Source organism: Cottoperca gobio, unplaced genomic scaffold (assembly GCF_900634415.1).
Source record: "Cottoperca gobio unplaced genomic scaffold, fCotGob3.1 fCotGob3_417arrow_ctg1, whole genome shotgun sequence".
Classification (NCBI taxonomy): Eukaryota; Metazoa; Chordata; class Actinopteri; order Perciformes; family Bovichtidae; genus Cottoperca; species Cottoperca gobio.
This window is the reverse complement of record NW_021166999.1, coordinates 38,272-64,954: the sequence shown is the minus strand read 5'-3', so window position 1 is coordinate 64,954 and position 26,683 is coordinate 38,272. Positions and strand designations below refer to the sequence as shown.

The window sequence follows — 26,683 nt, the reverse complement described above, 5'->3', positions numbered from 1 at the left end:
TATAAAACTCAGAAAATAGTCACATTCTGCTGCACAAGAAAAACAAAACAAGGCAGAAAAACTATTCGTTTAGAGGAAGAGTAGGAAGAAGATGATGATGATGGTGATCTTCCTCTTTTCATAATCTAATCAATGTTTTTTAATTTGTGAGCTGATCAATAACCGTCGGTGACGTCATTCCATTTCCTGTTTGTGGAAGAAGTCGGTGAGGAGAAAAAACCTGCTGATCAGACAAATCTGTAGCCTGTCTGTAGCTCTGCGGGTTTATTTTCCTACTCTGTTCTCCTCCATCTCTCCCCCATCTCTCTCCTCTGCTCCGCAATAGCGATGCTCCCGCCGGGCCTGGCCGGCCTCGGTGCTCTCTCTGCGGGCTGGCAGTAGATCGGCAGGTCGGTGCAGGTATCTCAGTCCGTCATGGTGCAGAAGTCCCGGAACGGCGGGGTGTTCCCCGGAGCGCAGGCCGACCAGAAGAAGCTGAAGGTCGGCTTCGTGGGACTGGAGGCCGCAGGGACCGAATCCAGCCGGGACGGAGCTCTGCTCATAGCCGGTAAACAAGCAGCTGCAGCCGGGACCTAGCCGAGACTATGTTTGCGCGTCTCTCTCTATGAGCAGCCGCAGTGTTTATATCTTTGTATGTATATATGTATTTTATATATTTATATACACGCATTATATATATATATATATGTGTGTGTATTTTATATATGCATACATGGACTGCATTTATAAAGCGCTTTTCCTATCTTTGCGGTCACTCAAAGCGCTTTACAACACATGTCGGCATTCACACACATTCATACAGAAACAGTGGCTCATTACAAGGTGTATATCAGGTCATCAGTAGGTTAACCATTCACAGACACACTACGTTGGCCATCTGGAGCAATTTGGGGTTCAGTATCTTGTATCCAAGGACACTTCGACATGCTGACTGCAGGGGCTGGGGATCTATCTATCGACCCTCAGATGGCTGGACGATCCTGAGCCACAGCCGCCCATATGCACATATGCACATATGTATTTTATAAATATGTATATATCGTTTCTATATATATATATATATGTATGTATGTATATATGTATTTTATATATGTATATGTATTTTATATGTGAATGGGTGGTATATATGGCATAGTGGTTTAGTGGTAAGGCTTTCAATTACAACACCAGATGGTTGTGAGTTCAACACTAGGGCTGCACCATTGTGTCCCTGGGCAATTTAACCCTGAGTTGCTCAGGGAGACTGTCACTGTAGTTAGTTCACTGTAAGCTCTGGATAAGAGTGTCTGCTAAATGTAATGTATGTATTTTTAAAATATATTTAGTAAACCAGATCTGGTTCTTCTGATCATTTCCAAATCTGCTAATTAGAATAAAATAAAAATTACCTGCAGATTTGGACCAATGAGTTTAAAGCAGAAGATATTTTCTGTGAGTTTAAATGTGATTGGCTGATGGCTCTCGTGTTTATTTGCAGGCTTGTATCCAAACCTTTATTAGTTCATAAAAGTACAACAATGACGATATTGTATTATGAAAATGTCCAGCTGTCAGTGTGTTGTTATTGGTGTGTTGTTATTGGTGTGTTGTTATTAGTGTGTTGTTATTAGTGTGTTAATGTGTCAATATATTTACCTGTGTCTAGGTGTTAGTGTGTTATTATTAGTGTGTTGTTATTAATGTGTTGTTATTGGTGTGTTGTTATTAGTGTGTTGTTATTAGTGTGTTGTTATTGGTGTGTTGTTATTAGTGTGTTGTTATTAGTGTGTTGTTATTAATGTGTTGTTATTAATGTGTTGTTATTAGTGTGTTGTTAGTGTGTTGTTATTAATGTGTTGTTATTAATGTGTTGTTATTGGTGTGTTGTTATTAGTGTGTTGTTATTAGTGTGTTGTTATTGGTGTGTTGTTATTAGTGTGTTGTTATTAGTGTGTTGTTATTAGTGTGTTGTTATTAATGTGTTGTTATTAATGTGTTGTTATTAGTGTGTTGTTGTTATTAATGTGTTGTTATTAATGTGTTGTTATTAGTGTGTTGTTATTAGTGTGTTGTTATTGGTGTGTTAATGTGTGAATATATTTACCTGTGTCCAGGTGTGGTGGAGGGTCCTCGGCGGCAGCGCAAAAGTGTCTCTGGGGTAAAAAAACCTCCAAAGAGAAACGCGCTCTACAGGCGGCTGCAGAACTTCCTGTACAACGTGCTGGAGAGACCTCGAGGATGGGCCTTCATCTACCACGCCTACGTGTAAATACCTGAGTACCCACTGTCTACCTGTCTGTCTGTCTACCTGTCTGTCCGTCTGCCAGTACCTGCGCTTCATATTCGAAGAGCAGGCCTATCAGCTGAATGTGCTCCCATTTGGTACTTCCGTATCCAAACGGGTCTTTACGAGGTGCATGCGGGCAGTAATGGCTTTGATACAAATCCTCCCATATTTGGACAATTGTCTGATTTGTGCTCCACTTCGGCAACAGGCAGAGCAGGACACCCCGGCCCCCTTCATGCCATCTATCATGGAAAGAGTTGTATCATACCCCGCCAAAGGGAAGTGTTCATTGGGATACCCCGGGGCTCCTTCCGGGTAGAGACCATACTCCAGCTGTTCCTCCATTTTCAGAAGAACAGGAGGTACTGCCTATTTCTCGGGTTGTCGGTATGTTGACGTCTGCAACATCAGTCGTGCCGCTGGGCCTCATCAACTTACAGCCAAGTTTGGACCAATGGTCTCCATTTAGATCTGAGGTGGCACGGGTCCCAGAAGGTCAGGGTGTCCAGCCGATGCTTCCTGGTATTGCATCCATGGAGAAGACAGGACATACCTGGCCAAAGGTGGTGTCTCATTGGGTGTTGATCCCCTCGGGGGTGATGGAAGCTTCTCCCTCCGGATGGTTGGGCGGGATGGCAGCGCAAGTGGTGAGGGGCTCTGGAGCGCACAGGAGACTGCAGAGCACATAAATCGCTCTGGTTATGTTTTTCTGGCTCTGACCGCTCATGCCTACAGGACGAAGAAGCAGAACTGCTCCGCCTGGTGGGGGCCTGTCTGTCTGCTGTGGGGGCCCAGGGTCTGTCCGGTCCAGACAGAGACTTTCCAGGTGGATATTTGAGGTCATTGGGGCCTACAGGTCAAGAGGAATATCAGGTGCCGCCCTACGTCACTCCAGTCACTGTGACTTTGTTGGTATTAAATCACTTAATATAACCGTAGCTAACATGTTATCTGGTCCTCTTTGCAGGTTCCTGCTGGTTTTCTCCTGTCTGGTCCTGTCTGTCTTCTCCACCATCAAAGAGTACGAGAAGAGTTCAGAGGACGCTCTCTACATCCTGGTACTTCTCTAAAAATACACTTCATCCTCACACAAACTGAAAATAAATATATAAATAAAAACACAGCTCAGTAAAAATGTTTCTGCAGTTTGATTATATTTTTGAACTGTCATTTTGAATCATTTTAATTCTGTGAGATGTTTTTCAGTCTTAGTCTAACTTAGTTAGTTTTTAAATCACATTTAGTTTTTAGTCAAATCTCAAGTCTCTAAATTCTGGGCATCAAATTCTTATCTTAGGCAAAGACAAACTATTTTAGTTTTATTCAATAAGAAATGTTTTATTCCTCAGATTATATTGAACATTGTTAGCTTCAGTAAATTATTCTGAGTCCTCGTGCAGAAAATAGTTAGAACAATTTTCTTTGTTCTTCAACAATATTGCATTTTGATATGTTCAGTTAGTGTCACAAACAGATTTAGTCAGTTTTCATTAAGGATATTAACATCAGCTGGTTGTTTGTTGTGTTACTGATCTTTATATGTGCACCAGAAATACCGTGAGTGACAATAACCATGGTATTAAAACAGGAAATATGATATCATAGTAACAATACACATGATAATATCATGTAAATAATCCAGCACCATTTAAATAATTTCTGTTTAATTAATGTAAATAATTTGCCACAAAGAGACAAAATGCACAAAAATCTAAGTTAAAGATGAATCAACTGAAAGCATATAGTCGTAACTATATAGATAATATATAATATATATAATATAATATCATGAATTCTTTTGGCCTGAAACATGCTGTGGATCTGTTTCCTGATTCTTTCATTTAAGGAGGTTAATCAGCAGATGGATCAAGATTGGCCAGTTTCTAACAGTGTCGTTGTGTAACAGGAAGTGGTCACCATCGTGGTGTTCGGGGTGGAGTACATGGTCAGGATATGGGCCGCCGGCTGCTGCTGCCGCTACCGAGGCTGGAGAGGACGACTGAAGTTCGCCAGGAAGCCTTTCTGTGTTATTGGTGAGTCCGGTGTCTTTAACAACACGCCACGACCAACATGCTGGTCCAATTCACAGAGGCAGAACTGAAATCATGTGATGACAAACAGTCACATAGAAATACCGTTTATCAGGGGAACAACAAAACATCTTCACTTTGAACTAAAGTTACTGTAGTTGAAAGTGAACTAAAGAAGGCTGCTGTGAGCGCCCGCAGTCTGGACTCTAACACTGCCTGCCTGTCTGTCTGTCTGCCTGTCTTTCTTTCTCTCACCTGTCTCTCACCCTGTCTGTCTGTCTGTCTGTCTCTCACCTATCTCTCTCTCTCTCTCTCTCTCTCTCTCTCTCTCTCTCTCTCACCTGTCTGTCTGTCTCTGTCGGTCTCTCTCTAACCCTTTTCTCTCTTCCCCTATCCTGTCTCTCTCTCGCTCTCTCTCTCTCTCTCTCTCTCTCTCTCTCTCTCTCTCTCTCTCTCTCTCTCACCTGATTCTTTCACATGTCTGTCTCTCTCACACCTGTCTGTCTCTATCCTCTCTCTCTCCATGTCTGTCTCTCTCTCTCACCTCTTTATTTCACCTGTCTCTCTCTCACCTGTCTCTCTCTCCCTGTCTGTCTCTCTCTCTCACCTGTCTCTCTCGCTCTGTTTCCTTGTCTGTCTGTCTGTCTCTCTCTCTCCCTCTTTCTCTCACACCTGTTTCTTTCACCTGTCTCTCTCTCTCTTTCTCACACCTGTTTCTTTCACCTGTCTCTCTCCCTGTCTGTCTGTCTGTCTGTCTGTCTCTCTCCCTCTCTCTCACCTGTTTCTTTCACATGTCTCTCTCTCTTTGTCTCTCTCCTATCTCTCTCCCTGTCTGTCTCTCTCTCTCACCTGTCTCTCTCTCCTGTCTCTCTCCCTGTATGTCTGTCTCTCACCTATCTCTCTCTCTCTCTCTCTCTCTCTCTCTCTCTCTCACCTGTCTGTCTGTCTCTGTCGGTCTCTCTCTAACCCTTTTCTCTCTTCCCCTATCCTGTCTCTCTCTCTTTCTCTCTCTCTCTCTCTCTCTCTCTCTCTCTCTCTCTCTCACCTGATTCTTTCACATGTCTGTCTCTCTCTCACACCTGTCTGTCTCTCTCCTCTCTCTCTCCATGTCTGTCTCTCTCTCTCACCTCTTTATTTCACCTGTCTCTCTCTCACCTGTCTCTCTCTCCCTGTCTGTCTCTCTCTTTCACCTGTCTCTCTCGCTCTGTTTCCCTGTCTGTCTGTCTGTCTCTCTCCCTCTTTCTCTCACACCAGTTTCTTTCACCTGTCTCTCTCTCTCTTTCTCACACCTGTTTCTTTCACCTGTCTCTCTCCCTGTCTGTCTGTCTGTCTCTCTCTCTCTCTCCCTCTCTCTCACCTGTTTCTTTCACATGTCTCTCTCTCTTTGTCTCTCTCCTATCTCTCTCCCTGTCTGTCTCTCTCTCTCACCTGTCTCTCTCACCTGTCTCTCTCTCCTGTCTCTCTCCCTGTCTTTTTGTCTCTCTCGCTCTCACCTGTTTCTTTCACCTGTCTCTCTCTCCCTCTCTCTCACCTGTCTCTCTCTCCTGTCTCTCTCCCTGTCTGTCTCTCTCTCTCTCTCTCTCTCTCTCTCTCTCACATTTCTGTCTGTCTCTGTCAGTCTCTCTCAAACCCTTTTCTATCTACCCCTGTCCTGTCTCTCTCTCTCACCTGTCTCTTTCACCTGTCTCTCTCTCTCTCTCACCTGATTCTTTCACATGTCTGTCTCTCTCTCACACCTGTCTGTCTCTCTTTCTCCTCTCTCTCTCCATGTCTGTCTCTCTCTCTCGCCTGTTTATTTCACCTGTCTCTCTCTCACCTGTCTCTCTCTCTCTCTCTCTATGTCTCTATTTCGATACTTTCTTGTTGTTTATTTATTTAATAATGGGTTTGATTTAACTTAGTTCATTGGTGACAGTTTGATTTTGTTTACTTTTTGGTGCGTTTTGGTGGATAGTCGGGGTGATTTTGGGTGTTTTTCTCCTGCCGGTGTTCTGCCGGCCGGCGTCTGACGTCATGGCAAATGGAGACTACACCAAGCTCACGAGGAAGCATCAAAATCAAAATATCAACCGGCTTCCTGTGTAGTGTTGAGGAGATCGGGTTAGCTGTGGGAGACAAGGTCGGACACGGCAGTGTAAAGTTTCTGGCACGGATGAACGGGGCAGTTGTCATCTTCCTGGACCAGGTGGAGCGGGTGCACCACGTCATCGAGACAGGTATTACGGTGAGCGTTTGTGCAGGTGATGCCACTCACTCTGCCCGCAACCAAAGTTGTAATATCAAATGTCCCTCCGTTCATAACTGATGAGCTTCTCAGCAGAGAACTATCCAGACACGGGAAAGTTGTTTCCCCGGTAAAAAAGATTATGTCTGGATGTAAATCTCAGTTGCTGAAGCAAGTAGTGTCTCACTGAAGACAGCTGTATATGATACTTAATAACCGAGATGTGGAGCTCAACCTCCGCTTCCACGTTAAAGTAGATGATTATGAATACATGATATTTGCCACTTCATCGGTTATTAAATGTTTTGGTTGCGGGGAGGAGGGACACACCACGAGAGCCTGTCCAAAGCGCAGGGATCCAGCTCCGTCTGGTCCTTGAGGAGCGGCTGCTGCTCCCCCGGTGGGGGCTCTTCGCCGGGAGGGGCTGCGGCTTCGGAGGAGGGCTCTCCGCTGGGGCGGCCGGTGGCAGCTGCTGTGTCCAGCTTTGTGCACGGGATAGGTGGTGTTAATTCACTTGGTGTGGTGGAAAAAAAAGAAAAAAAAAAGAGGGAGAGAAAGTGCAGGGGGAGTCAGGTGGTATGGGAGGAGAAGAGATAGAGGAGGTGGGTGGTGTAGAAGAGGTGTGTGGTGCAGAGGAGGTGAGTGAGGTAAGAGTAGAAGAGGTAAAGGAAGTGGGTGATGTAGTAGAGGAAATGGGTGGTGTAGGAGAGGCAGAGGGGTCAGGTATGGTAAGAGGAAATGAGGCGGAGGAAATGGGTGGTGTAGAAGGAGAGGAGACAGGAAAATCCAGGTTCCGTGGAGTGAGCAGGTAGAAGAGGCTGAGATGGAGGAAGAGGCAATAAAATAAAAAGTAAGAATGCATCCAGTGATGCCAAGAACAGTAAAGTCAGGGAGGAAAGACAGATAGGCAGGAAGCATGGACAGGCAGAAGACAGTTTTAGTGAAGAGGAGTGTGTGTCAGACAGCAGCTACATCCCTGGTTTTACTCTGAGCAACAGCCAGAAAACAAAAATGTACCCGGTTGAAATGTTGAAAGTTTTTTTCCAACAAACAAAAAATCAACACGGCATAAAAGTGGAGGATTACTTTCCGGATTTACTCGTTTTTATTAGCTCAGCCAGATTCCATATGAGCCAAAGAGAGTCTGGCCTCATTGAGCAGGAGGTTTATAGATTAAAAAAAAGGACACAAATATATGAAACTGCAAAATTAAAACACGTTGATGTCCTTTTTTTACAGGAGACGCACAGCGACGGCTTTAACGAGATAGACTGGAGGAGGGAGTGGGAAGGGGAAGTTATTTTAAGCCACAACACATCTCTTAGTGGAGGAGTGGGCTTCCTCTTCTCCAAATCTTTTACTCCAGTCTCACTGGAGGTCGAGCATTTTATCGAGGGGAGGCTGCTTTTAGTAAAAGCCCGGTTTGACCTTTTTAATGCTGTTTTTATAAATGTGTATGCCCCAACAATCGGTGCAGAGAGGAAGTTGTTTTTACAAAACATTAATGATGTTTTAAATAGCTGTGCCTCGGAGCATTTTTTATTCTTGGGGGGGGGATTTTAACTGTACAGAAAATGCTTTTTTAGATCGGAACCACGCAGAGCCGCATCCAGCGTCCCAGCATGTTCTGAGGCAGCTGGTCCGCTCTCATGGTCTGGTGGATGTATGGCGGAGGATGAACGCAGATGCTAAACAGTACACATGATCCCAATGCAGAGAAAATAGGATTTCCTCTGCCAGGTTAGATCATATTTATTGTTTTAAACATCATTTTAACATTTTTAAAATGTGCAATATTATACCTGCTGGTTTTACAGATCACTCTTTGCTTTTATGTAATGTTTTTATTAGAAATGTGTTGCCAAGAAGCGCATACTGGCACTTTAACTCAGTTTTAACATTTGATAAAAAATTTAGAGAAGCTTTTATTTATTTCTGGAGTGTTTTTAGGCAGAGGAAGGGTGAGTTTAACAGTCTTAGGCAGTGGTGGGACCATGCTAAGACTGAAGTTAAAATGCTTTGTCAGCAGCACACCCTCAATGTCACACATGACATCACCAGATCTATGAAAGACCTGGAGGGTGATATAGTAGAACTAGAACAAATCAGTGAGTCCACAGGAGATCGAGGATATATTGAACTCCTCAAAGTAAAAGAAATGGCATTAGCCGACCTGCTGTACGTTAAAGTCCAGGGCGCACTGGTCCGGTCCCGGTTCCAAAACGCCACTGAAATGGATGCTCCATCTAGCTTCTTCTTCGGCCTGGAGAAGAAGAACGGACAGAAGAGAGTAATCCACTCACTGCTCTCAGTCACAGGGCAAGAAATAACGGAACCAAGCCAGATCAGAACACGCACTCTGAGTTTTTATTCCTCCCTATACTTGAGTGAGTATGAGGGGGAGGAAACGCTTTTAGAGGGGTTTTTAGGGAGACTACCTCAGGTATCCGAGGAAACCAACTCACAGCTGGAGGGGCCGTTAACTACATGGGAGCTACAGGCTGCTCTGCAGAAAATGCAAGGACGGCGGGCTCCCGGAATCGACGGCCTCACTGTTGAGTTTTTTAAAGCATATTGGGACATTTTAGCAACAGATCTTTTAGATGTTTTTAACGAGAGTCTGGCCTCTGATTCCATGCCGATGTCCTGCCGCAGGGCCGTGATAACGCTCCTGCCCAAGAAAGGAAACCTGCAGGACATCGGAAACTGGCGTCCTGTGTCATTGCTATGTGTGGATTACAAGCTTCTGTCCAAGGCTCTGGCCACCAGGCTGGGGGGGGCTATGGAGCAGGTCATCCACCGGGACCAGACGTACTGTGTGCCCGGCAGGTCCATGGTAGACAATGTCTACCTAATTCTAAATGTTTTGGAGGTCTCCAGCTCATTGGGCTTTGATACTGGTCTGATTTCTCTAGACCAGGAAAAGACCTTTGACCGCGTTGAGCACAACTTCCTCTGGAAAGTAATGGAGAAGTTTGGGTTCAGCGCTGGTTTCATAGGCAAGATCAAGGTGTTGTACAGTGAAGTTGAGAGTGTGCTGAAGTTCAATGGTAGTCTGTGTGCTCCTTTTAGAGTGTATAGAGGGGTCTGGCAGGGCTGTGCTCTGTCGGGGATGCTCTATGTGCTCTCCCTGGAACCTCTCCTCTGCAAAATACGCTCCAACCTACAAGGTCTGGTTTTACCTGGTTTTAATAGCAGATTTGTTTTATCCGCATACGCAGACGATATTATTGTTTTTATTACAAGCCAGAGAGATGCGGACATTTTAACAGATATTGTGAGTAGTTTTAGTGTAACATCGGCAGCGAAGGTAAATTGGAAGAAAAGTGAGGCCCTCGCTGTCGGGGAGTGGCGTGGCGGTCTCCCAGTTCTTCCCCAGAGCCTCACCTGGAGAACTGACGGCCTGAAATATCTTGGTGTGTTTTTAGGAAAATAAATTATTGTCCAGAAGAACTGGTAGAATGTCACAGAAAAGATTTAGGGAAAGCTTTCCAAGTGGAAGTGGCTGCTCCCTCAGATGTCTTTTAAAGGTAGGGTCTTGGTTTTAAACAACCTTGTAGCATCCCAATTGTGTCACCGTCTGACCTGTGTAGATCCTCCCTCAGGTATTTTAGCAAAGCTACAGAAAGAAATGGTGGATTTGTTTTGGGATGGTCTACACTGGGTGCCACAGGGAGTGCTGTTTTTATCCAGAGAGGAGGGGGGACAGGGCCTTGTCCACCTGGCCAGCCGAACAGCCAGTTTTTACAAAAATATCTTACCGGCCCGGCTGATTTGGTGTGGAGAGATGTGACCAGCTGCATTCTCAGATGTGTAAATAACCTGGGGCTGAATGCTGCTCTGTTTTTAACTGATTCTAATTTTTTTAAGTTAAATGGGCTGCCTCCGTTTTATCAGGGTGTTTTTAAGTCTTGGGCCCTTTTTAATAATAAAAGGTGTCCAAAGTCGGACTCTCTGCACTGGTTGTTGAAGGAGCCTTTAATTTACAGAGCCAGGCTGGATGTCAGCAGCAGCAGTTCACCTGTCTCTCTCACCTGTCTCTCTCCCTGTCTCCCTGTTTGTCTGCAGACATCATGGTGCTGATAGCGTCCATCTCCGTGCTGGCAGCGGGGACTCAGGGGAACGTCTTTGCCACTTCAGCCATCAGGTCGCTTCGTTTCCTTCAGATTCTCAGGATGATCCGGATGGACCGACGGGGAGGAACCTGGAAACTGCTGGGGTCTGTCGTCTACGCCCACAGCAAGGTATCCTGGGAAATATCTGACAGACAGAGATACAGAGAGACTGGCAGGTAGGGAGACAGAGAGAGAGACAGGCAGACAGGTAAAGAGACAGACAGAGAGACACACAGATAAACTGACACATCAACTGTTGCATTTGAAGTGTCAGTGGAAGGAGAGGCGGACGAGTAAAGATAGTTGAAGTGTTTGCAGTATAAGCACTGAAAGCAGTTGAAGTTTCAGTTGAAGGAGAGGAAGAAGAGTAAAGATAGTTGAAGTGTATCTTTACTCTATATGAATCAGAGAGTTACTTTCTCTGTCTGTCTGTGTTCTGCAGGAGCTGATCACTGCCTGGTACATCGGCTTCCTGTGTCTCATTCTGGCCAGTTTCCTTGTGTATTTGGCAGAAAAAGAGGACAACGAACAGTTTGAGACATATGCAGACGCCCTCTGGTGGGGCCTGGTGAGACAACACACTGACATGGGAGTATTTATTATCTTTATATTGTTCTTCCCGTCTCCTCAGTGATGGAGCGATCTGATTGGTCTGTCTGTCTCTGTCAGATCACCTTGACGACCATCGGTTATGGAGACAAGTTCCCAATCACGTGGAATGGACGTCTGCTGGCTGCGACCTTCACCCTGATTGGGGTCTCCTTCTTCGCTCTGCCCGCCGTCAGTCCCTCTAATGTTTGAAACTTTAAACCAGATCGTTAGATTACATGCGTTATTACGCATTACTTTATGTTTTTACATGTTCAGATTTCTGAAATAAAAGTGAATCCTACTAATAAAAACTGTGAAGCCGCACGATGATCCATGATAGTAATGTCTCTCTGTCTGTCTCTCACCTTTCTGTGTCTCACCTGTCTGTCTGTCAGGGGATCCTGGGTTCTGGTTTTGCTCTGAAGGTTCAGGAGCAGCATCGTCAGAAACACTTTGAGAAGAGAAGAAACCCGGCAGCTGGACTTATACAGGTGAACATAATATAATATAACATAATATATTATAATATAATATAAAATAATATAACATAATATTATATAATATAACATAATATATTACAATATAATATAAAATAATATAATATAATATAATATAAAATAATATAACATAATATAATATGTACTGACCAAACATTTAAACGCAACACTTTTGTTTCTGCTCCCATTTTTCATGAGCTGAAATCCAAGATCTGACTCTTTCTATGTACACAAAAGGCCTATTTCTCTCAAATATTGTTCACACATTTTTTAAAATCTGTGTCAGTGAGCACTTCTCCTTTGCTGAGTTGCTGGATATTGGCAGGAACTGGAACACGCTGTCGTATACGCTGATCCAAAGCATCCCAAACATGCTCAATGGGTGACATGTCCGGTGAGTATGCAGGCCATTCAAGAACTGGGATGTTTTCAGCTTCCAGGAAGTGTGTACAGATCCTTGCAACATGGGATCGTGCATCATCCTGCTGGTGATGGTGGTGGATGAATGGCACAACAATGGGCCTCAGGATTTCGTCACGGTATCTCTATGCATTCAAAATACCATCAATAAAATAAACCTGTATTCGTTGTCCATAACATATGCCTGCCCATACCATAACCCCACCGCCACCATGGGCCATTTGATTCACGATGTTGACATCAGTAAACCGCTCACCCACATGACGCCATACACGATGTTTGCCATCTGCTCTGTACAGTGAAAACCGGGATTCATCCGTGAAGAGAACACCTCTCCAAAGTGCAACGATTTTGCAGGTGAAGATGCCGGATGTGGAGGGTTGAGCTTGGGCTGCTGTGGTTACACATGGTCTGCGGTTGTGAGACTGGTTGTATGTACTGCTAAATTTTCGGAAATGCCTTTGAAGATGGCTTATGGTAGAGAAATTAACATTGAATTCACGGGCAACAGCTCTGGTGGACATTCCTGCAGTCAGCATTCCAATTGCACGCTCCCTCAAAACTTGTTGTGTGATAAAACTGCCTTTAGTTTTTTGAGTGGCCTTTTATTGTGACCAGCCTATGGCACACCTGTGCAGTAACCATGCTGTCTAATCAGCATCTTGATATGCCACACCTGTGAAGTGGATGGATTATCTCGGCAAAGGAGAAGTGCTCACGAACACAGATTTAAACAAATTTGTGAACAATATTTGAGAGAAATAGGCTTATTGTAGAAAAAGATAGAAAACATAGAAAAAGTCTTAGATCTTGGATTTCAGCTCATGAAAAATGGGAGCAAAAACAAAAGTGTTGCGTTTATATTGTATATAATGTAATATAATATATTATAATATTGATATCATCAGTGTCACTTATCACTATCTCTGATGTCGGCCCATGATAAACGTCTCTAAATCCTCTTCAGAAATCAGAAAACATTCTCTTCAGTACATCTTGTGTTCCTCCTCTACAGACAGATCCAGTTTGAAGCTAAATTCTCTCACAGCACTGTGAATGCTGTAACTCCAGAGTAGAGCTTTTAGTTTGAAAATCACTGGAGTCCACTACCTGCTTCATCAGCATGTGGTCTGTCCTCTATCACTGCAGGCGGCGTGGAGGGTTTACGCTACAAACCTGAGCCGCACCGACCTGACGTCCACCTGGGACTACTACGAGAGAACCGTCTCCGTGCCCATGTACAGGTGCATATAATATATAATATATAATAATTAATATTTGTATCACTCATCATTAATAAGTCTGTAAATGTTATTATAATTAACATTTATATCATGAATTTTCTGTTTCAGGCTGATTCCTCCTCTCAACCAATTGGATTTATTGAGGAACCTCAAGAACAAATCTGGACTCTCCTTCAGGTTTGAAAAGTACACAAACTGCTACAGTAGGCTGAGCATCCATAAAGCGCCTTTGTTTTTCACAGAGCGTATGCGGCGCCTCGAGAAAAAAGCCTCTGAAGTTATCTGAAAGACGCTTCGATCCGAGAGCTGAAGCCTGTGGACACTCACATTTAACGTACATTATATAACGTACATAATGAACAATGATCATTTAATGAAGTCAGAATCATCAATAACATTCTTCTTTATTCAATAGTTAATAATAACAACCTGTCTGTGTGTCTGTCTGTCTGTCTGTCTGTCTCTCTGTCTTTCTCTCTGTCTGTCCGCCTATCTGCAGAAAGGACGTCCAGCCTGAACCGTCTCCCAGGTCAGTGTCCGGTCCTTATTAGTAACTTTAATACTAACTCTGGGTCTGACGTCAAACTCTGCGTCTACGCTGCTGGAAACGAGGCACAAGAAGGATTCATGGTGGCGCAAGTACAGAACCTTGCGGGACTCCATGACAAGCTGAGATCGCTCAGATAAATAAGACTTAAACTAGCTTAGTGCGGTTCCTTTAAGGACGATGAAATGTTCTCTGTAGTAGAACGTCCTGCTCAACAGTGTCGAAAGCAGCACTGAGGTCTAACAAGACAAGAACAGAGACAAGTCCTTTGTCTGATGCCAATAGAAGGTAATTAGTAACTTTCACCAGTGCCGTCTCTGTGCTATGATGAACTCTGAATCCAGACTGAAAAACCTCAAATAAAATATTGTATAAAAAAATCACACAACTGTTTTGCGACTGCTTTCTCAAGGATCTCAGAGAGAAAAGGAAGGTTAGATATTGGCCTATAGCTGCTAAAACCTCTGGATCAAGACTTTTAAGAAGAGGTTTTATTACAGCTACTTTAAAGTACTGTGGTACAAACAGAGGGCATGTGTTGTAGGTTGTAATTCACTGTTTAGGTGTTGGCTTTCGGCACAAACAGAAATTATGGACAGGAAATAGGAAATGTAACATGTTGGGACAAAGAGAGTAAACATTCCCCATGAAGGACATCCGGGACCTTTTCTTCCAGACTCCTGTCTAACTTTTTAGATCCAATTAACCTGTCTAACCTGTCTGTTTGTCTCTGCAGTCAGAAAGTCAGTCTGAAGGAGAGGGTCTTCTCGTCTCCCCGGAGTTCAGGAACAAAAGGGAAAGGTTCTCCTCAGCACGGTGAGTTTTTAATGTTTGTGCACATAAATCAGATTATTGTTGTGTGGATCAAATCAGTTTGATGTAGTTTGCGGTCAGAAACATTTCACCACCTACCACTAAAAAACAGATAATATCTCCCTTTTTAAGGAGAGACTCTATTGGCTAAACATTATGCACAGCCACATTTAAAGAGTTAGGGTAATTTAGCCTCCATAACAAGTCTTTTTTTACACTAGTGTAAAGAAAACATCAAAATCCACATTTTTTATTTAGTCTATTTATGTCTGTAGATTTCTCCTAAATTCACCAAAAGTTATCATTACATAATGCCTCATTTGCATATTTAAATAAACTTGTAATACAAAAATAATTGTGTTAATGTCAGTAATGAACTGGGTAAGTTTCATGGTGATATCTTACGACCCTGCGTCCTCATATGAGGATATTACATTTGGGCTTTGCTACACCTTATATTTTAACCTCTTAACGGGTGGACGGCCATCATGTGATAGTTTTGCATTTTCAGAGAGGTTGTATCAAATCAAATCAAATGTATTTATATATCCCAATATCACAAATGATACATTTGTCTCAGTGTGCTTTACAGACTGTACAGCATAAGACACCCTCTGTCCTTAGACCCTCTGTCCTCAGACCCTCTGTCCTTAGACCCTCTGTCCTTAGATCCTCTGTCGCACAAGGAAAGACTTCCTAAAAGAAACCCCATAATTAAAGGGGAGAAAATGTTAGAAACCTCAGGGAGAACTGAGGAGGGATCCCTCTCCCAGGACGGACAGATGTGCAATAGATGTCGTGTGTACAGGATAAACAACATAGTACAAATACAACATTTGACAGAAATTATGTTGTGTTGAAAAAAAGAGAAAGTATGGATGAATCCAGGAAAATGTCAAAAAGGCTTCCCGGTGTCCAGCAGGACCAGGGCAGCAGGCGCAGCCACGATTCCTGATCCTGACGTAAACTTTATCAGTTGCAACCTGCCACATGAGAGACACAGAAACTCCGGGGATGATACCCCGGATGATGAGTTAGTAGCATACATTTACATAAATGTATACAGATAGAGAGAGAGGGGAGGAGAGAGGAAGAGAAGGAGTTGTTTGCCCTGTGTTGTTTACAGTCCGCCATGATGGAGTTGTTACACAACGCCGCATATCGTTCGAAATATTAGAATCTCGTCTATTTAGTGAGCAAAACGGTTTTGAGATAAAAATCACAACAGCAAGTACAGTAGGCATCTCAAACAAGCAAGAGGTCCTATAGATCGTTTCCAGTAAAAATATATCCATCTTGAACATGTCACATTGATAAAAGCCCATGAACAGCTGTTGCAATCTTTGAAATCAGCTGATCGATGTGTTTATTTTCGCGATGATATTCGGTAAAAACGGCATGTAGCAAGCTATTAGCTTTATTTTGATGCTTGCTAACGGGATGCCGAACTCTGACCTTTCGATTGAAACTTCATTTGAGCCAATAGAAGCTTCCATGCGTTATCTACAGCCATCAAGAGCCAATGAGTGTCAACTTGATAAGGAAGTGCCAGCCCTCTTCTTTTGTTTACAGACGGAGCAAGCAGCAGCCTGTTGACTCGCTTATCGTGTAGCCCAGTGGTTTTCTCAAGGCACACCTGTATTCATATCTGGGCAAAATACCCTCTATAACAGTGTTTCTCAAGCAGGTTTGTGCGACGGGGGGGGGGGGGGTTGCTGCTGACCGAGGTTTGTGTGACGGGGGGGGGGGGGCTGGTGCATAGTTCACTCCTCCCCTTTCCTCCGCTCTGTAGGTGTGTGCGGGAGGGGTGAATGTGAATGCGCAAAGCAGGAAGAAAACAAAAAACTTGAATTTCAGGGCGCGCGGGGTTCCATTGGGGGAGTATATTTGTATGCTGTCGGGGCTCCGGAGTGTGCTGTCGGAGAATATTTATTAAAAAACTAAAGTTGGAAAATTTCCCACGGCACACCTCACGATCTCTCACGGCACAGTGGTTGAAAATCACTGGTGTAGCCAATGAACTGCTGAAGCTTTAGAACCCATTGTCCACATATGAGGACATCATTTTTTTCAAAAACTACTTCCTGTTCAAAGACTATGTTTAGGTTTTATACTTATTAGGTTTTACTAATCCCAAATAGCTAGGAGAAATTAAAAATGCATACCAAACAAAAGATTGGGTCTCAGGAGGTTAAAGATATTGTTAAAGTTGTTACCCTATTCACCTGTAGTGACTCCTCTAACTAGCCTTAGACCAGACAGGATGAACGTCCTAAATAAAAACCTGCAGACTGTTGGACCGACATGAAGCTGGACAACTAACTAGATTCTGGTGTGTTCCATTGCTGACGACATTCTTTCCTTCCCTACTTCCTGTGTCTATTGGTTCCCACAGTTGGCGCTGGCGTTATTCCTGGAGCTCTGGGCAGCGTCCAGGCCCTACGGCGGTCCCCCAGCATGGAGCCCAGTCTGGAGGAAAGTCCAAGCAAGGTTCCAAAGAGCTGGAGCTTCGGAGAACGTAGCAGAAACAGACAGGCCTTCAGGATCCGAGGAGCCGCCTCACGGCAGAATTCTGAAGGTAACCTATCAAACTGCTGGAGTCTTCTCATTGAAACCTCTATAGGGTTACCTAGCCTCTATAGCAGGGTTACTCATTGTGCGGCTTGCAAGCCTCCTGCGGCTCGCCAAGCTTTAATTGGTGGCTCGCATGGCAGGAGGCTAAATTAAGGGGTGATAGATATGATTATGCAGTCAATACAGATATTTCATAAAAACACTAAAAACAAGCAGGGCTATTACATATAACCCATTAAAACACTGAAAATGTCTGCTCTATTAGCCTACAAATAACAAAATTATATGTAATATTAATTGATAAAAGAAACAAATATAGACTAGAAACAAGATATTTAAACTTGCTCAGCCCTTAGATACATGGTGGGCTAGTATATAAATAAATAAACTTAAGGTCATTAAAAATATGTTATCATAAGCATGCTTATGAATATATATATATATATATATATATATATATATATATATATATATATATATATATATATATATATATATATATATAGACATTTGCTAAAAAATAATTTATATCGCTAAATTGGAGCATTTCAATTGGTGGATACTACGACCAACCTGGCACTTCATACTTGCGTTAGCTTGGCTACGGTTGACTTGTTTCACCATTTCATGCTAGTTCGCGTGTGTTTCTACGGACGTAAAATGGATCGATTTCTTATTTAAAAAAGTCAAACACCAGGTGGACTGAAACAAAGCGTGACAAACGAGGAAAATTAAGATTTGGTTTTGGAGCATCCAACAACCGCAAATTGAGAGGGAGATGTGGAGATTTTCAGATTATCAGCAGAATGCGCGGTCGGGAACACAGCGGTGGAGATGGTTTGTCAGGGTTTGGAAACATGTAGTGACCAAAGTTTCCTTCTGCATCTGAGTCTCCCACAGGCATCTTGGCTTGGAACGCTGTCACTGCATCATACATGTCCGTGATCACATGGTCCTGAAGCTGGAGGTTTAACAGTGAGATGCTTCGTTATGTCGCACAAAAAGGCCAGCTCACATCGACACTTTTTCGTCCCAGAGATCTGTGGTGTCTTTCCCTCTGCTTTCCAAAAACTGGCAGCAGCTCGCAACTCGAAAAATCTATTCAGCACTTTCCCTCGACTCAGCCAGCGCACCGCCATGTTCAGAATGTATCTCCTCAAGAAAATACTTAAATTGACTCTTATAAAGTTTCCTGTCTGTGTTACAGTGCTTATTACATGTTCCATTTCCAGAGCTTTACAACACAGCGCTCCCTGGTGTATGATGCAGTGATACACCGTCAGCTCACCTACACAGGTCTCCTGCTGCATCTTCTCCCACATCCTCACCACGCTTTTCACCGCATCGCAGGCGCTCCATCTGTCGTCAGTCCCGTCAGTTTGTCCCGGGGCACTTTTATTTCATTCACACATTTAGATACTTCCTCAAATGTCTTTTCCCGTGGTTGTGCCATGCATTGATTTAATTACCAAAACCGGCGGGCCAGTTATGATCGACATATGAGACGTGTTATACTTCAAAAATGCACGCATAAAGTCTCATTCAAATTTATTAAATATATGGCTCTCAAGGAAATACATAAACAAATATTTGGCTTTTATGGCTCTCCCAGCCAAAAAGGTTCCCAACCCCTGGTCTTAATGAATCCACTCCACCTGGTCATATTAATACTCACATTCCTCGAGGTACTGGCCGAGGAGGTGGAGTTGCGGCCATATTCAACTCAAACCTCTTGATCAATCCTAAACCTAAACTAAACTATAACTCTTTTGAAAGCCTTGTTCTTACGCTCTCAAACCCAACATGGAAAACAATAAAGCCAATTTTATTTGTTACTGTGTACCGCCCTCCTGGTCCATACTCTGAATTTCTATCTGAATTCTCCGAATCTTTATCAAGTTTAGTCCTTATAACTAAATTGGAAGAATCTCATTTAGTCTGGTTAGATCATCTTAAAATGTATAAGATGGCTCTCCGTAATGCAGAGCAGCTTATTACTCTTCCTTAATAGAAGAAAATAAGAATAACCCCAGCTTTCTTTTCAGCACTGTAGCCAGGCTGACAGAAAGTCACAGCTCTACAGAGCCTTCTGTTCCTATATCTCTCAGTAGTGACTTCATGAGCTTTTTTAATGATAAAATTAAACTTATTAGAGACAAAATTAATCTCCTCCTGCCCTGCCCGGAGGTTGAAGTTAATGACTTAACTTCAACCTCCGGAATTTCAAAAACATTAGTAACTCCTGAAATATATCTAGATTGTTTTACTCCAATCATCCTTAACCAACTAACTTCAACAATCTCATCGTCTAAGCCATCAACCTGTCTTTTAGACCCGATTCCAACTGAACTGTTTAAAGAAGTTTTACCCTTAATTAACACCTTGTTATTAAATATGATCAACCTGTCTCTATTATCTGGCTACGTACCAAAATCCTTTAAAGTAGCTGTAATAAAACCACTTCTTAAAAAGCCTAGTCTGGATCCAGAGGTTTTAGCCGATATCTAACCTTCCCTTTCTCGCTAAGATCCTTGAGAAAGCAGTCGCAAAACAGTTGTGTGATTTTTTACATAATAATAGTTTATTTGAGGTTTTTCAATCTGGATTTAGAGTTCATCATAGCACAGAGACGGCACTGGTGAAAGTTACCAATGACCTATTGGCATCAGACAAAGGACTTGTCTCTGTTCTTGTCTTGTTAGACCTCAGTGCTGCTTTCGACACTGTTGATCATGACATTCTACTACAGAGACTGGAACATTGCGTTGGCATAAAAGGAACCGCACTAAGCTGGTTCAAGTCCTATTTATCTGAGCGATCTCAGTTTGCATGTGTTAACAATGAATCCTCCATGACAGCCAAAGTCAGTCTTAGAGTTCCGCAGGGTTCTGTACTTGGACTGATTCTATTCACCTTATATATGAATCCTTTGGGCAATATTATAAGGAACCACTCTATAAACTTTCATTGTTATGCGGATGATACCCAATTATATCTATCAATTAAACCAGATGAAACCAATCAATTGGCTAAACTTCAAGCCTTAAGGACATAAAAACTTGGATGTCTAGCATGTTTTTGATGTTAAACACAGACAAAACTGAAGTTCTTATACTTGGCCCTAAACGCCTCTGAAACGCATTTTCTAATGACATGGAAGCTCTGGATGGCATTAATTTGGCCTCCATCACCACCTTAAGGAATCTTGGCGTCATCTTTGATCAAGATCTGTCGTTTAACTCCCACATAAAACAAATCTCAAGGACTATCTTCTTTCATCTCCGTAACATTGCAAAAATAAGACACATCCTGTCTCAAAATGATGCAGAAAAACTAGTCCATGCATTTGTTACTTCAAGGCTGGATTACTGCAACTCATTGTTATCAGGTTGTCCCAAAACGTCGCTTAAGACTCTTCAGTTGATCCAAAATGCAGTGGCACATTGGAGAGTTGGTCGAGACTCGCCCCTGAGGGACCAGGGCGCAACCTACGGATCTAACAATTGACAAGAACTAGGAAACAGGATCATATTACTCCTGTATTAGCTGCTCTGCACTGGCTCCTGGTAAAATACAGAATATAATTCAAAATCCTTCTCCTGACTTACAAAGCAATTAATGGTCAGGCTCCAGCATATCTTAAAGATCTCATAGTACCTTATAAACCAACTAGAGCATTGCGCTCCCAGACTGCAGGGTTACTTGTAGTTCCTAGAGTCTCTAAGAGTACAATGGGAGCCAGAGCCTTCAGCTATCAAGCTCCTCTCCAGTGGAACCAGCTTCCAGTTTGTGTTTGGGAGGCAGACACTCTCTCCACATTTAAGAGCAGGCTAAAGACTTTCCTTTTTGATAAAGCTTATAGTTAGGGCTGGCTCAGGCTTGCCTTGGATCAGCCCCTAGTTATGCTGCTATAGGCTTAGACTGCCGGGGGACACCTCCCTGCTCTCCTTCTCTTCCTCTCTCCTCCCCTCCCTCTCTTCTCCCTCTCTATCTGTATGCATTTATGTAAATGTATGTTACTAACTCAGCATCCGGGGCATCATTCCCAGAGTTTCTGTGTCTCATGTGGCAGGTTGCCACTGATAAAATTTACGTCAGGATCAGGAATCGTGGCTGCGCCTGCTGCCGTGGTCTTGCTGGACACCGGGAAGTCTTTTTTGACATTATCCTGGATTCATCCATACGTTCTCTTTTTTGATCACAATATCATTTCTGTCAAATGGATGTTGTATTTTTACTATGTTGTTTATCCTGTACACGACATCTATTGCACGTCTGTCCATCCTGGGCGAGGGATCCCTCCTCAGTCTCTCCCTGAGGTTTCTTCCATTTTTCCCCCTTTAATTATGGGGTTTCTTTTAGGAAGTTTTTCCTTGTGCGATGCAATGGTCTAAGGACAGAGGGTGTCATATGCTGTACAGTCGGTAAAGCACACTAAGACAAATGTATAATTTGTGATATTGTGCTATACAAATAAATTTGATTTTTAAAGTAGTCAATTACAAATTTTTCCCATTTTGAAAAACATATGGCACCAACGGGCCGCAACAGTGTAGTCTGTGTATATATATATATATATATATATATATATATATATATATGTATATATATATATATATATATATATATATATATATATATATATATATGTGTATATATATATATATATATATATATATATATATATATGATGTTGTTGATTTTGTTGTTATTGTTGATGTTGTTGTTGTTTCAGACGCCAGCCTGCCGGGAGAAGACATGGCCGACGACAACAAGAGCTGCCACTGTGAGTTCGTGCCTCAGGATCTGACCCCGGGGTTAAAGGTCACCATCAGAGCCATCTGGTAGGAGCTGTTGGTTTTATTATCAGTCAGCTCATCATTCATCGCTCTACTCATTGTTTATTTCTGCTTATTATGCTTTTTATTCACATTACTTGTCTGTTTATAATTTGTTTGTGCTCACCCTAGGGTCAAAGGTCACCATCAGCTGTTGGGTAAGACCAGTCAGTCTGATATAAAGTTAGCTCCGCTGTCATGCTGTTTGGTTTATTAATATTATTTTTTATTATTATCACTATCATTATCTATGTTGTTGGTGTGTCAGTGTTGTGTTATTTGAAATTAAATGATTGCTTCCTGCCTCCATGAGGTCTGCTATCAGAACCAGTGTTGGTTGTTATTTTCAACATGTAATAAATTACATATTATTTGTTACTTTCATTTTAAAAATAGCAGTGAAACCATTATAGCACTGCAGAAGAAGAAAGCTGTATTTCATTAATATTGTGAGGAAGGTTGCATCAGATCTGTGGAGTCACATTCTTCATGTACGTCATAATTTATTCCCTGAATCTGTTCTCACACCAACTCTACACCTGACACAGAACACACTTTTTAAACATGTGGAAACATTTTTATTTAATTTACGGTGTTCCACTCAAGGTTTTTTATGCGGAAATGGAAAATGCGCATCAAAACAGATGGATATAAACACATCTAGAGACCTGCTCCCCCCCGCTGACAGATCTACTCGTGTCAGGACTCTTCAGCCAGGCCACACTGAGTGCAGAGCCCCTGCTCAGCGTGGCCCGGCTGATCAGCTGATCGCTGCAATGCCATGACATCATCATGACAACATTATCATCTTCAACGCGACACTTGCTGGATCCTCTCATCAGCAACCAAACAGTGTCTGCACGTCGGCCTAGATTTGCAGAAAATTTGACGGTAGTTTGCATTTTATAAACATCGGGTTCGTGCAGGATGATTCCCTCCGACCAATCAGAGCATTTTAACTCAACCGTTAGTTTCGGCTTAGCTCGCTTGGACCGAGTTGGCACCAAAAACAGTCCCAGGTACCACCACGACCTCTGCTAATGGCAACCACAGAGAGGGCAGAGCTTGCAGTGTCGATGTCTCTCCTCCTGACTTCCTGTTTCTCCCTCTCTGGCAGTATAATGCGTTTCATGGTGTCAAAGAGGAAGTTTAAGGAGAGTCTTCGTCCATATGATGTGATGGACGTGATCGAGCAGTACTCAGCCGGACACCTCGACATGCTCGCCCGTATCAAGAACCTGCAGTCAAGGTACGACCTCTGACCCCGGCATGTGTGTGCTGGACTTTAAACGAGCAAAAGCCACATTTAATGAAAAACTGTTTTGTTATAGGTAGTAAACTGATAATATTTTATATACCGTCAGAAGGTTCAAACAACAGAGAGGACACGTCTTTTTTAGTGAAGATTAAACAATCCTAAATACAGCAATATTTATCATAAGATCCCCTGCATAAATAAAGATAATGCCCCCCTACACAGTCTGAAAAAGTCTGAGACGACACAACAACATCGTATGAGTTGAAATATAAGAACCTCACTATGTGTCTCGTTACACTCGTGTGGCTGTTCACAGTTTGAACCTCTTCAGGTCATTCATTTAAGGTCTCTGTGTGTGCCGTCTCCTAATTGGCAGGGTGGATCAGATAGTCGGCAGAGGAACACCAATCGCAGACAAGGACCGTCTCAAACCAGCCAATGATGAGCTTCCTGATGACCCGAGCATGATGGGACGTCTGGGGAAGGTGGAGAAGCAGGTACGAATCATTGAAGCCTGCCGGTTGGTTTGTGAGGTTCTTGGATCTGATAGGTCCTCTGTTCTCTGATCCCTCAGGTCCTGTCCATGGAGAGGAAGTTGGACTTTCTGGTTAACATCTACATCCAGCGAATGGGAATCCCTCAGGCTGAGACTGACGCTTACTTTGGACCCAAAGAGCCGGACCCGGCCCCGCCCTACCACAGCCCTGTGGACCAATCAGAGAAGAGCCAAGTGTCAGTTAACCCTTAACTAACCCTGTCTGTTAACCCTTACCTAAACTGTCTGTTGTTGTTCAGGGTGTTTCCTATTTGTTTTGTTATTTACATGTGTAGTTGTTGGTTACTTATTGTTTACTTGTTGGTTACTCGTTGGTTATTTGTTGTTTACTTGTTGTTTACTTGTTGGTTACTCGTTGGTTATTTGTTGTTTCCGTGTTGTTTACTTGTTGGTCACTTGTTGTTTACTCATTGTTTCCGTGTTGTTTACTTGTTGGTTACTCGTTTGCGTGTTGGTTAGAATCAGAATCATTTTTAGTGCCATGTAGGTTTTCACCTACAAAGAATTTGCTGTGGTTTAGTTGGTGCATAAGAACATTACTTGTTGTTTCCTTGTTTCTGTGTTATTTACTTGTTTAGTTGTTGGTTACTTATCGTTTACGTGTTGTTTACTTGTTGTTTCTGTGTTGGTTACTTGTTGTTTAAGTGTAAATTAATTGGTTACTTGTTAATTACTTGTTTACTCGTTTGCATGTTGTTTACTTTTTGTATCTGTGTTGTTTATTTGTTGCTTACTCGTTTTTCAGGGTATTGCCTGCCGACCTCACTGAGAAGAGTCGTGTCGGGACAAAGATGGTCCGCTCCAGCAGTTCTCCCGGACACAGGAACTACTCCGCCCCCACCTGTCCGCCCTCCACTTCCTGGCAGCCAATCAGCTCCCAGCTCCACCAGCAGGCCGCGCCCCCTCCCCAGCGTAGCAACGGCAACACTCCAAGTCCAGTGGGGGATGGATCACTGGTTCGACTCCCGCCTCCTCCGGCCGGAGAGAGGCATGGTGGGAACCGATCGCACCGGCACAGCACCGGAGAGCGAGGGGGGGCAGAGCGACCGGAGGGTGGGGGGACAGAGGAGATGAAGCCAGACAGCAACACCTCCATCACATCTGTCGACCACGAGGAGGTGGTGCGCTCCTTCAGCGGATTCTCCATCTCCCAGTCCCGAGAGAAGCTGGACTTCCTCAACAACGGCTTCTACTCCTCAGTCAGCCTGGGAGAGCAACGAGGAGGCGCCGCCCGCTGCGCCACCGTCCGCCCGTACATCGCTGAGGGGGAGTCGGACTCTGACTCGGAGCTCTGCGCTCCCTCGCCACACTCAGACCAAGCCTGGACCGGAATCAAGTAGAGCCGAAGATAAACCAGCAGAACACTTAAAATATTAATTAAAACTATGAAACAGATGGAGTCCAACACTTTAAAAACCAGCTGGAGCTACAGAGTGAAGCATCATGGGAAGTGTCACTGTCACTATCACTGATTGGTTCACTACTGGGACACGCTCACGTCTGATTTCCATGTTTAAGACACTTGTAAACATTATTACATTATTATTATTATCAGCGTCACATAACCACATATACATACACATGTGTATATATATACATATATATACACATGTGTGTGTATATATATACATATATATACACATGTGTGTATATATATATATATATACATACATACATACATACATACAATACATACATACATACATACATACATATTATATATACATACATACATACATATATATGTATATATATATACATACATATATATGTATATATATACATACATATATATGTAGATATATACATACATATATATGTATATATACATACATATATATGTATAATATACATACATATATATGTATATATATACATACATATATATGTATATATATACATACATATATATGTATATATATACATACATATATATGTATATATATACATACATATATATGTATATATATACATACATATATATGTATATATATATTATATATATGTATATATATATATGTATATATCTTATATATGTATATACTAGATATGTAGGTATGTATCTATAGACATATATATATGTAATGTAGTAGATATATATCCTATTGTATGTCGTGTATATATAGCTACATATATAGTATGTATGGATATATATACCATAGATAATGTATGTATATATTATAAATAATACACGCTTATATAGATAGAAGATATCCACAGCTATTAGAAGAATATACACATAGAGATATAATAATATACACATCTATATAATAAGATACACATAGATATAGATATATATAGAGATACACAGATATATACACATAGATATTTAGATATAGACACATATATAGAGATATATAGATGACATATATACATATAGATATAGATATATAGATAGAGATATAGATGATATATATAGAGATATGTATATATAGATATATAGAGAGGAGATATACAGAGATATAGTATAGATACCATAGAGAAACAAAAAACAAAAGAGAGACACAGATAGATATGATATAAATATAGAGTGAGAGACATATAGAAATACACTATACAGAGATATATATATATACCTATTACAATATAGATACACATATAGATCACCTATACATAATATATAGACATATCGTACAACATCTATATACACATACATCTTATATATAATAATATACACATATATATATATACATATACATATATATATATT

General features: G+C 42.3%; 1 protein-coding gene across 5 annotated transcripts; it reads left to right on the top strand.

The window, feature by feature from the left end:
- kcnq2b (potassium voltage-gated channel, KQT-like subfamily, member 2b) lies at positions 1-25,618 on the top strand. Of its 5 annotated transcripts, XM_029427962.1 has the most exons (19): positions 1-205; positions 326-547; positions 2,094-2,244; positions 3,234-3,324; positions 4,173-4,299; positions 10,589-10,764; positions 11,078-11,203; positions 11,305-11,415; positions 11,622-11,717; positions 13,293-13,387; positions 13,496-13,564; positions 13,887-13,916; positions 14,671-14,750; positions 17,143-17,325; positions 22,057-22,165; positions 23,277-23,408; positions 23,794-23,914; positions 23,992-24,149; positions 24,719-25,618. In XM_029427962.1, the coding sequence occupies exons 2-19, from the start codon at positions 415-417 to the stop codon at positions 25,311-25,313; spliced, it is 2,583 nt and encodes an 860-aa protein (XP_029283822.1). In that variant the 5' UTR covers positions 1-205; positions 326-414; the 3' UTR covers positions 25,314-25,618. The 5 variants fall into 5 exon arrangements, with proteins under 5 accessions (XP_029283822.1, XP_029283820.1, XP_029283825.1 ...); XM_029427960.1 differs by having other exon boundaries at positions 1-547; XM_029427963.1 differs by lacking the exons at positions 1-205; positions 326-547; positions 2,094-2,244 and adding an exon at positions 2,840-3,139.
- The last annotated feature ends 1,065 nt before the right edge of the window (positions 25,619-26,683 follow it).